This window comes from Bos indicus, chromosome 14, assembly GCF_029378745.1.
Source record: "Bos indicus isolate NIAB-ARS_2022 breed Sahiwal x Tharparkar chromosome 14, NIAB-ARS_B.indTharparkar_mat_pri_1.0, whole genome shotgun sequence".
NCBI classification, from domain to species: Eukaryota; Metazoa; Chordata; class Mammalia; order Artiodactyla; family Bovidae; genus Bos; species Bos indicus.
This window is the reverse complement of record NC_091773.1, coordinates 70,491,359-70,502,906: the sequence shown is the minus strand read 5'-3', so window position 1 is coordinate 70,502,906 and position 11,548 is coordinate 70,491,359. Positions and strand designations below refer to the sequence as shown.

Genomic DNA, 11,548 nt, shown 5'->3' with positions numbered 1-11,548 from the left:
GGCACATGTAAAGGAACAGAAGGGGAAGGAATCTGCCCCCTCAAGGAAGTGCCAGATGGTCAGTGTGACTAACGTATGGTGAGTAAGAGGGAGGAGGCAGGAGATGAGGTCAGAGCGGGTAGGGGTTGGATAAGAGAGGCCTGCAAAGGAATTCAATGTTATATTTCATTCATGCAACATTTGACGCTCAGTCCATGACTTCATTCAAAAGTCCTCTGGGTGTCCAGCACAGATCTTTGCCTGAGATGAGCTTTCAGCAAAGACTTGCTCGTTGAAATGACTGAGTGGCCCCAATCTTGCACCAACACTTTCAGAACCTCCTGCCCATCGCTCATGCTCTGCCCAACTTCAGAGACAGGTCTTCGGTCTGTCAAAGGTCTCTCTTCAACCCTTGGGTTGGACAATGCTTAGCCCTCACACATGCTTTTCCCAGGAAATGGAGAGCTCAGTGGATGAGAGTGATCTTGGTGAGCAGGTCTCATCACCAATTCTCTTCTTCTTTTTTTTTTTCCATTTTACTGAGAGAGATAACAATGGACAAATAACATAGCAAGAGACTTAAAAGTGTACAGTGTGATGAGTTGATATACGTATGTGTTATGAAAGAATTCCTCCCATCGAACTAATTAAATCAACACAGCCATCACCTCATATTTACCTTTTGTGTGTGAGAGAGAACACTGAAATTCTACTCTCTTAGCAAATTTCAGTTGTACAGTACATTGTTATAAGACTAACCTGCTTCCTAGAGGTGGCTCTGCAGTATAGTTAAAATGTGAGAGTTGGGAGCTGGGCTGCCAGAGACCCTTATCCTGGTACATTACCAATTAGTTGTGCTGTACGAGATGAATCTGTTCACCTCCTGAGCCTCGGGATTCTTCCTCGTAAGGGTGCTTTCTCAAAGGGTTTCTGTGAAGATTAAATGGGACTATGCATGGAAAGCCCTAAACACGGTGCCTGACATGTGGTGAAGACTGAACGATTAGCTATTGCTAGCTACTGCTAATTAACATTAGCATTCGTATTAGCAACCATGGCCCTTAAAATACTCCAGGTTCCCCAGTTCTATCCTTCCCTTCTCTACTTGGGGAAACCCTAAGGCAGAGCTGGGTGCCACTTCTGTGATGGGTTCCCAGACCCTCAGACAGAAGTGACGGTCACCCCTTTCTGCCACCGAAGCAGTCCGTGTGTGCTCCACCTTGGTGTGACGACGCTGAGCTCACTGCACGACGATCATTGAAGTCGTCTGCCTTGTGCGATTGTGCCTTGGAACAGAGACGTGCCTCTTTGTAACAACCACCAATTCAAGACTCGCTTTGTTTTTCACATTTTCACCTCTCCGCAGTTGAGGATGCATCTTACTAATAATGGCATGGCAAAGTTGATTTGCGGTGCTCTTTGCCTTCTTCTCTGGTGGCTCAAATGATAAAGCATCTGCCTGCAATTCAGGAGACCCGGGTTTGATCCCTGGGTTGGGAAGATCCCCTGGAGAAGGAAATGGCAACCCACTCCAGTATTCCTGCCTGGAAAATCCCATGGACAGAGGACCCTGGTAGGCTACAGTCCATGGGGTCTCAAAGAGTCGGCCACGACTGAGCGACTTCATTTTCTTTCTTTCTTAGTGTCACTTGAAATAACAATGCATCTCACGAGAGCTGGCTCCTTAGATTAGACGATATATGGTAGTTTGGGGCATGGACTTCAGAGTTAAGACTTCTGGGGTTGTTTCCTGGTATGCAACCTTGAGCAAGTTACATACTTCACCTTCCTCTATCACAACTTCTGATCTGTACAATGGACATAATAATTGTATCTCCCTCATACTGTTGTTGTAAGGACTCAATGACAATATTTTGTAAGGCATTTAGAATAGTACGGGGCACATGATAAAAGCTGTAAAAATTACTAACTAATGCGATTTGTGTTCCTAGTGACTAGCTCAATATCAGGCCATGATATGGTTGTAGACTTTTTAGTCTCGAAGTCATGCCAGACTCTTTGTGACCCCATGGACTGTAGCCCCCGTGCTCCTCCGTCCATGGGATTTTCCAGGCAAGAATACTGGAGTGGATTTCATTCCATTTCATTGCTCCAGGGGATCTTTCTGACTCAAAGATTGAACCTGAGTCTCCTACATGGGCAGGAGGATTCTTTATTACTGCTAGCCATGGTGGAGGCTCAACAAATATCTGACCTACGGATAAGCAAAAGGATGAAAGGCAAAGTTGATTTGCGGTGCTCTTTGCCTTCTTCTCTGGTGGCTCAAATGATAAAGCATCTGTCTGCAATTCAGGAGACCCGGGTTTGATCCCTGGGTTGGGAAGATCCCCAGGAGAAGGAAATGGCAACCCACTCCAGTTAGGTTGCAACCTAACTATGACGGCCATTGGAAGGCGGGGGGTCAGGGTAGGCTCAGATGCTCCCTCAAGAAGCCCCTCATTGCAGGAGTTGGAGGATCACCACCTCCACCTTCAGGATCACATCCCCAGTCAGCAGCCTGGCGGAGCAGGGGTTCTGAGATCCGAGGCTTCTGCCCAAAGTGGGCTTCTCCAACAGTCTTTACTTCGAGCTCGGCATGGGCTTGGCCCCGGGCTCTCAGAGCTGCACGGCGGGCCTGAGGCTCCTCCTAAAGGTCCTCCCGCCCTCCTTGGCTCCTTCAACACCTAGCACCCTTCCCTCACGGCCCGGGCTCCCCTTAGCCTCCTTTCTTCCATCCCTCACAGGCCTTGCCTCTCACAGAACTTCTCCTTGCCTGTTTCTTTCTCAGCCTCCACTTCCTGAAGGGCCTTCCTGGAGAACACACGGGCCCTTCCAAGGAAGGGTCACTGACACTGAGCTGGGAGGACGTAGAGCAACCGGGGAAGAACTCACACCCCCAGGAAGCCTTACCCCAGGACCAACTTCCGGCTCAGCCGGACCGGGACGCCAGGCAGTGATCCAGCGCCGAGCCGCGCGGCCTGCTCACTCCAGGGGAGGCTTCCCCTTCAGAGGCCCCAGCAAGGTGCTCTGAGATCCCCCCACAGAGGTCCACACTCGACAGGGAGCCCCCCGGGGCCTCTCCCCTCCTGCCCCTCAGGGGACCTTTCCCTGGTTCTCTGTGTCTGCCGCCACCCAAGGCCGCAGCAGACCCCCGGAAATTCCACCTCTGGGATCTTCTCTCCGCCAAGAGCCAGAAAGTCTCACTTTAACTTCAGTTACTAAAAATATGTTCTGTTTCCTCCCAGTCCTGCGCTTAATTCAAGTAACTAAAAGGCTGCACTCACACAGGTGCTATTTTTATTCCCACCTCCCTGGTGCCTGCCCTCCTCCCCTTCCAGTGTAGCTTTCCAACTCCGGGACTTACCCCTCAGCCCAGCTGTTGCAATGGAAAGAATGAAAACTCTCTCCCCATCACAGGAACCCTTGTTTCCATAGCCCGGCTTCAGTCTTCTTCCTGTCCCACCGTGCACTCCCAGGATGAGGATCATGTGTAAAAAGGTGGGGCGGGGGTGGAGGGGGGGAGGCTTTGATCTCTGTTCCAAAACACCAAGGGCTGTTGGAGACATTATTAAATAACCTGTGGAGGCCCCAAGTGTGACTTGTGCCCTAGCTGTGGACATTATTACCCCTGGGTTCCAGAACAGTCCCTTCCCCTTTAGAATTATCTACCGTGTCAGGATGCTGCCCTCCTTGTCCAAAGGGCCCAGATGGCTGACACATGACAACAGGTGGCATACAGTCCTTTGGACATGTCGAATGGGGCCCGTACCATGCTCGAGGTACAAGTGGAAAAGCAATAAAATAGGAAGTAATTGTGTTATGAAAAATATTCTTTGTCTTTGACACTGTCAGGAAGTAGTAGTATCAGTCGCTCAGTCGTGTCTGACTCTTTGCAATCCTGTAGACTGTAGCCTGCCAGGCTCCTCTGTCCATGGGATTCTCCAGGCAAGAATACTGGAGTGGACTGCCATTTCCTTCTCCAGAGGATCTTCCTGACCCAGGGATCGAACCCAGTCTTCTGCATTGCAGGGAGATTCTTTACCATGTGAGCTACAGGGAAGACTGTCAGGAATGTCCCTTTAAATAACCAGGTCTCCAAGCACAAGAAGATCACTTTACAGAAATGTGTGTTTTCGGAGTAATTTTTGCTCTAGTCTACAAAAGTTCTGCTCTTCCACAGGCAGAAGCCGCGTCTTTCTTCTCAGCTTCGTCGTTGGAGTTCACAGGCTCCGACATACTGACAGAGTGACCTGGGACTGTACCCACCAGGCTGCTCTCAGCGGAAGGATCTTTGAGGGCCGAGGACAGCAACCCCCCACCTTCCCTGAGCTCTAGGTCATGGTCCGTGTTTCCACCTGGGAAAAGATGGAAGCAGGCCCAGGTTAAAGGTGCCCAGAAAGTTGAGAGGCTTGGGAAGCTGATGTTCTGAAGAAATTTGCTGATTCAGACCCCACAAAGGATCATATTCCACACCAGCCTGGTGCTAACCCCTCTGAGGATTGTCTGGAATAAGGAATCTCAGCCATGGTTGCACATTAGGTTCATGTGGGGATATATATATATATATATATATATATATATATATATATATATGGTTTTTTTCAGAATATTAACATTAAAACACCCTGCCCAGACATGCTGACTCATTTGGGGATGGGGCTCTGGAATGAGTATTTTGGAAAAACTCCGCCAGGTGATTCTAACATGTGTCCACTGAGCACCCTTGTGGTAGAGAGCTGGCCATCCAACAGCCGCCCACATTCTCAGGATTCAGCCAGAAGGAGACAGGCTTCGGTGAGAAGAAATTTAGGAGAATGAGAGCATGTGTGTTTGGAGAACCCACGTGCATTGTATATGCATTGTATGGATATTTTCATAGGTATGTAAAATGTACATCTAAGTGTATAATGTGTGGCACATTTGAATGCAGCAAAATCAAAAATAGTATTAGCTTTGAGACACTCTCCTCATAAGATAACTTCTAGGTTTGAATGCTATTTTTTTCTCTTACTATTTTAAAATGTGTTTTAAAACATTGATATTATGAACAAATATTGTATGATACCTGATTCAGGAAGTTAGAACAGTGGTTGCCAGGGACTAGGGGTAGGAAGGGATGAGGAGTTCATGTTTAATGTGCAGAGTTTCATTTAGAAACTCTACACATTCATGAAAAAGTTCTAGAGATGGATGATGGTGATGGTTGTCCAATAATGTGAATGTACTTAATGCCCCTGAACTGTACCTTTTAAAATAGTTTAAAATGAGTTTTAAAAATAAAAATTTAAGACATTGTTTCTTTTCAGGTAACTCTTAAGTTCCCAAGTTTAACAAGTTCCCATGATGCATATAGCATTATACAGAACCTTGGAAACAAATTCTCTCCTTCTTGCCCTGGATACTTCAGAGGTAACCTTAGCTTCCTGCCTGTGAGTATTTAGACCATGCTCCCCACCCCCTCCACAACCCGATATCTCTCCTCTTCATTTACTGCTGTCCAGAAACCCGTCTGGGAAATCCCATGGATGGAGGAACCTGGTAGTCTATAGTCCATGGGGTCGCGAAGAGTCAGACACGACTGAGCGACTTCACTTTCACTTTTCACTTTCATGCATTGGAGAAGGAAATGGCAACCCACTCCAGTGTTCTTGCCTAGAGAATCCCAGGGACAGGGGAGCCTGGTGGGCTGCCGTCTATGGGGTCGCATAGAGTCGGACATGACTGAAGCGACAGCAGCAGCAGCAGAAACCCCCAAGACTTTCCTTATAGCTTCTCCCAGGAGTACCTCCCACCCCGCTCCTGAGACCCTCTCACTCTCACAGCTACTTCTCAATCATCCAGAAATTCCTGCAGGCTTTGTCACTCACAGGCCTCACTCACCACTGCTTTCAGCTGTGAGGATGTTGGAACGGCTCATCAGAGCATGGTGAAGTGGGAGTTTAAGGTATCGCTGAGGATACTGTAACTAAACACAGATGGATTAGTTTCGATTTTGTCTAACGGTTGCCTCTTAAATGACAATGGTATAAATGGGCTAAATGAATCAGCTGTTTCATGTATTCATTCTTTAAAAACTTATGGAGGAGCCGCTATGAGCCAAGACTTGTCAGAGAGATGCTGAAAGGATTCAGAGAAACCCCAGACTAGTTGGGGAGGTCAAACGTGCTCCAGTTGTGGAACAGAAGGTCCACAAGTAAGGTACAAACATCCACTCTTCTAGTTGCCAGGGCAGAACTCCACTGAGCTTTAAGTAAAACAGGAACGTACCGCCTCACAGGATAAGAAAGTCCAGAGCAAGGTTGCCCCCAGACAGAGCTGGAGCAGGCACTCAGCATTTTCAAAGTCTCCTCTGAACTCTCTGTGGTCCTTGCTCTGAGACAGGCTTACCTCTTATGGTGACTAGAATGCTCTAAGCTTATTTTCGCCTAGTTTAGCAAGTTGTACTTAAAGAGAGCTGTTTTCTGAGAGTTTGAACAAAATTCTAGAAGTGAGTCTAGGGACATGGGGAAAAACAGGAAGTTGACTCTAAACTATACAGACGGGGTGTGGAAAAGCTGGGGAACGGGGAGGGGAAGATGTCTTCCGGTGGAAATGCAACCACTCTCACCAGCAGAGGGGATAGATCCTGGCATTTTCCTCACCACAGTGTAGAGGTTTAGATGAGATGGTGGCTGGGTCTCTGTAGTTTCCTCACAGAAGGCTTCCCAAAGGGACCAGTATTTAAATTGGTCTTGAAGACTCTAAGAATGGGTAGGATCTGGTCATGAAAGGAGTAGAAGGTTCAGACGGAGGGCCCACGAAGGGGAAAAAGCATGAATACTAATCAGTGGTTTTAGATGAGAAAAAGCAGTGATTTTAGATTTTAGATGGTTATGTGTGATCAGTCTACTATTAGGCGATACAAATTGGTCCAGAGAGGACAACCCTGAACTGAGGCAGGAGGGGTGCCTGAGCAGACCTGCCACGGAACTGCCTGTCTTTCAGGAATGATAAAGTGACCTGGCGTTCTGCAGTCCATGGGGTCGCAAAGAGTCAGACACAACTGAGCGACTGACAACAACAAGGATGCAATTTTAAGTGACCTAAATCACAGTCACCCTTGGTCCAAAACACACAAGAAAACTTCCTAGAGAAGTTGCTGAGGAGTTAGACCATTCTTTAGGCTGGGGTAAAATCTGTGCAGTAAATTTGCTTTTGGCGCTCCTAGATTTTTGTTTTCTTTTGTTTGGTCTTTCAGCATTTGGTGAGACAAGAGAGAACCTCACCCATCATGAGACTTCCAATGAGTCTTGTGTGAAAAAAAAAAAAAAAAAAACAGGTACAAAAGCTCAGTATTATGTTGGGGCACAGGATAACATTATGCAAGAAAGTAATATTGAGGTCTTAGAGTTTACATAATTTCTTTTGTCTTACTTTTTTGCTTTCAAAAATATATAATAAAAGCCCACAAAGAGGGTTATTTATGAAAAACAGAACTCCATGGCCTGCTTTAGCCATCAGTGTAGGAGTGCCTTTTCAGATACAAGTTCTTTTCCCCAAAATTCTTGAAAATTCTGAGAGGCTGTGTAATGTTGAACGCTTTCAAGACTCAAATCGGGAGCCAGACAACAGCCCCAGGTCCTAGAAGTGCTTCCAAATCTAAGGTTTTCTTATTTAAAAATTTAAAATTTCTCATGTATCTGCCTTGAACATCCCAATCCATGATCATAAGCACAGTGAATGTTTATTTCATTGTGGACCCCTCTTTATGGGTTGATTCTACGTGAGAGGTAATTTTGACTAACGATAGTTAACCACTGCTAGCTAGTCCTTCCCTCAAGAAATGCAAAGAATCAGGAAGCAGAACCAAAGAAATCCAAGAAACAAACAAAGCCACAGCCAATGTTTATTCTTGATTGTTGTCACTACATCTTTCATGCTTCCTTATTTTCCTTCACCATTAAATATATAATAACCAAAACTTTATTAATATACACACAAAGGAAGTGGGCACAGCACATGAGCATGGGAGGTGGTGAGTAAACATGGTGAGTGGCCGGTGTTTGCAACCAGGGTCTGTGAAGCAGGCCTCTTCAAACGATCAAGAGTTTCTGTTCAAACTGAGGGACAGGTCTGCCCTTTTATTTTTTCTTCCTGAGACTCTGCTTTGTTCTTTTGTCCAACAAATGTTTTAAAATTAGTGAAATACCAAAGGAGATATGGTGGAAGGAGACATGGGATGGAATTAGAAAAAAGCATAAATGGAATCCAGAAAGCTCTGTGATGGGTGACTGATAAAACCTCTTGAGGAAGCAAAAATAAACAGACTATTTCATCAGCCCCTCATTCCCTGAGAGGGAAAAATACACATTTTTGTGTTTGGAGAAATAGCTACAACTTTTGCAGAGTAGAAAAGTGTCATGAGAAATGGGAAAATATCTCTAATGTCTATAGCACATGAAATATCTAAAAGTAATAAAATATTGAAAGACAAGAGAGTTTATCTGTAAAACTTCCAGTGCATATGTTGGATGAAAAGTAAAAATACGGGACTAAATGGTTATGTTACTGAAATAGCACTTGGTACATAAACTCAAACATTCTTTTTCACATTCAGTTTCTCAGAGCCTTGGTTTCAGATGCCTGAGCACTTTCAGCATTATGTTGGCCTTTATCCCTCTTCATCCGGAAAAACATCACTGCTAAAATTATGCCTAAAAGAGAAAAATCAGAGTCAAATAGATGAAATCTTACAATGTACTGTCACATTCATTTATAAAGTAGCACCCTGGTAGGAAAAAATGACTCATAAATTTCATTTTGTGAGTGGGTCAACAGAGCTTCGTTGTCATGGTGATTAAGGGCTTCTAAACATGGGTTTTCTTGGATAAGTACGCTTATCACTTTTCTTGCTGTCAGTGTGTAACAAGTCCCAAGTTATATCTAAGCTGATGGCTCTCCCCAGGCCTCTGTCAAGGGATATAGGACTTTATGCCTGCACTACCCTGAAGACCATATGAGCATCTGACAGAGTTCCTGAAGTCTGGACGCAGCCAATAGATGTTGATTCCAGTCCTTCTTCCCTGGAGGAAATAGGCCAATGAGAACAACCAGAGAGCTTTTCTAGGATTCGTCCATCTACCTAAAGCCTACTTTCACCAAGTATCACATTTTCTTTTGCACCTTCCTCATGGCTCCAGCTTGAGTAGACTACCTAACCTCTCTGCTTTCCCTCATCTCTGACCTCCTGCAAAATTACATTGTGCGTTTTAGCACTAAATGTGTACTACAAACCAGAGACCTATATGGAAAAGGAAAAGGTGAACTAAAGACCTATTGTTTTTAGGAAATTAACCTGGCATTAGGGTCACAGGAGGAATAATGGCAGAAAAGACTGGATGCTCAGAGGCCCATTAAGAATCTTGCAATAATCCCAATCCTCCTATTTTGAAAAAAAAGTAAGGATATGAAACTACAAGATCCTATTACTTCTGTCTGTAGATCACCAAACTCATCCAATCTTTAACTTGTGGTAAAATTTTGAGAGTAAATGGTCATGCTAGAAAACCATGGCATGCAAACCCAAAAATCCTTTCAAGATGAGAAGACAAATAGAATAAGAAAAGGCATAGAGGTAGGGGGGAGTTTGGTAAGTGAGTAAACCTCAAAAGCCAGCTCAATTAGCATAAAATGTTTGTACCAAACTGTTGTCAGAGAGAAATGATGGTCACCATGCACATATTAGGCTTCCTTGTAGCTCAGACAGTGAAGAATCTGCCTAAATGCAGGAGGCCCAGGTTCGATCCTTTGGTTGGGAAGGTCCTCTGGAGAAGGGAATGGCAACCCACTCCAGTATTCTTGCCGGGAGAAGCTCATGAACAGAGGAGCCTGGCGAGCTATGGTTCGTGGGGTCGCAAAGGGTTAGACACAACTGAGCGACTAACATTACTACTACTATGCACATGTTAGGATGGGCCATGGTCACGCCACAAAGGCCTTTCTGTGTCATAATAATGAGGAATACAAACAGGAGGGTATGAGGAAATGAGATCCCTGTTAGAGCTACGAATCAGAATCCAGAGTGGTAGACCGGATGATGGCAGAAAAGCACAGATGCCAAAAGAACAATGAAAGAGACTTAGAATAACCCCAGCTCTTCCTTTAAAAGAGAAAGGATGTGAAACTGTGTCAACTCCTTCGCTCAGGTGCATGTGAACTGATGAAGTATCTACTAATACGTAATTTGCGGTGAGAACACCTGTTGAAAAGAGGCTAAAGACTACAGTAGACACTGAGCTGTTTACAAAAAAGAAGACAGGGAACTCTGCTGTCTAGGGGCCAAGGCAGAGTGAGGCCTGCAATGCAGTGGAATTATTCTGAGTTAATAAAGAATCAAGGTCCACAGTCACAAAAACATAAAAGGGGGAGTTCTGCAACATGTCAGGTCCTTCAGATACGCCCGCGTCTCCACTGGAAGGCTGCTGCTGCTGCTAAGTCGCTTCAGTCGTGTCCGACTCTGTGCGACCCCATAGACGGCAGCCCACCAGGCTTCCCCGTCCTAGCTTCTACCTATTCCAACAATGGCGGGCTAGGCCCTAAGCTCTGTGAGTGAAAGATCCGCTTATGTCCGTCACCGTGTCTCCCACCAGGCACAGTGCCTGACGCATAGCAGAGGGACAGCTACTGCATTTATTTCCCCTTCAGCATGAAAGCTTGGTGACTCAGCGTGAGATACAATGATTTATTCTTTAAAGCCACCTATGTGATTTTAAATGAGCTGGTTTAAACTTGCTGGTTTTAAACTAACCAGCAAGGCAGTGATGGGTGGAGGGTAGGACCAAAGCAGTAACTCCCAATCAGGTTTACTGGTGATCTGTGTGCTTGGTTATTGCCCAGGCTGCCATCTGAGCAGCCCCAGCTCAGCCCATGAAGTCAGACCCTCATGTGAGCTCATGTTTCTGACAGAAATCGTTGAATCTGAGAAATTATACTCACCGATGACCAAAAAGGTGGCAAGGAGTATACCAACTGCCATGCCCACTGGGGGTATCCCAGGCATGCGAGCCGCTGGCTGGAAACACCTATTTTCCACACACTTGCAGAAAGTAACTGAGAAACAGAATAATATTTGGTAGATAAATTTTCAAGCAAACAATTGAGGAATCCTGTATTAAAGATAAGAATTCTCACAAATTATCATATTGAGAGACATTATCCCAAGTTGCCTGCAGCAAAATATCTACCTGGCAAAGAGACAGTCCTTTCCAAGGGTGGCCGGCCACCATCACCGATGCGGATTGGGATGTTGTAAACTCTCTCCTCAAAGCCCGTGTGCTTGGTGGAGAGGCGGGCATGAGTTCCTGTCAGAATAGGGGAAAAAAATGACTGACATGAAAACACAACTGTGGGCCCCTGGATGAGCAGGAATAAAGCTCATCTCTGCCTCGTACATGAATGGTTAGATGAAAGTGTGAGTTAAACTACCCCAAGTATCACCACTCCACAGGTACCCTCCATAATGTTAAAAAGGATGCTGAAACATCCATCAAATTCTCAATTCCTGACTTCGCTGTAGAAACGAACACCAAGT

General features: G+C 45.5%; 1 protein-coding gene across 5 annotated transcripts in view; it reads right to left on the bottom strand.

The window, feature by feature from the left end:
- Window positions 1–7,833: 7,833 nt before the first annotated feature.
- Window positions 7,834–11,548, bottom strand: part of CDH17 (cadherin 17) — an 89,147-nt gene continuing 85,432 nt past the window's right edge. For all 5 annotated transcript variants that reach the window (XM_019974053.2, XM_019974052.2, XM_019974054.2 and 2 more), the window contains 3 exons: window positions 11,202–11,318; window positions 10,954–11,067; window positions 7,834–8,672 (listed from right to left, as the gene is read on the bottom strand). In XM_019974053.2, coding sequence (XP_019829612.2) covers window positions 8,572–8,672; window positions 10,954–11,067; window positions 11,202–11,318 — 332 coding nt within the window. In that variant the 3' untranslated portion in view covers window positions 7,834–8,571. The remainder of the gene's footprint in view (window positions 8,673–10,953; window positions 11,068–11,201; window positions 11,319–11,548) is intronic.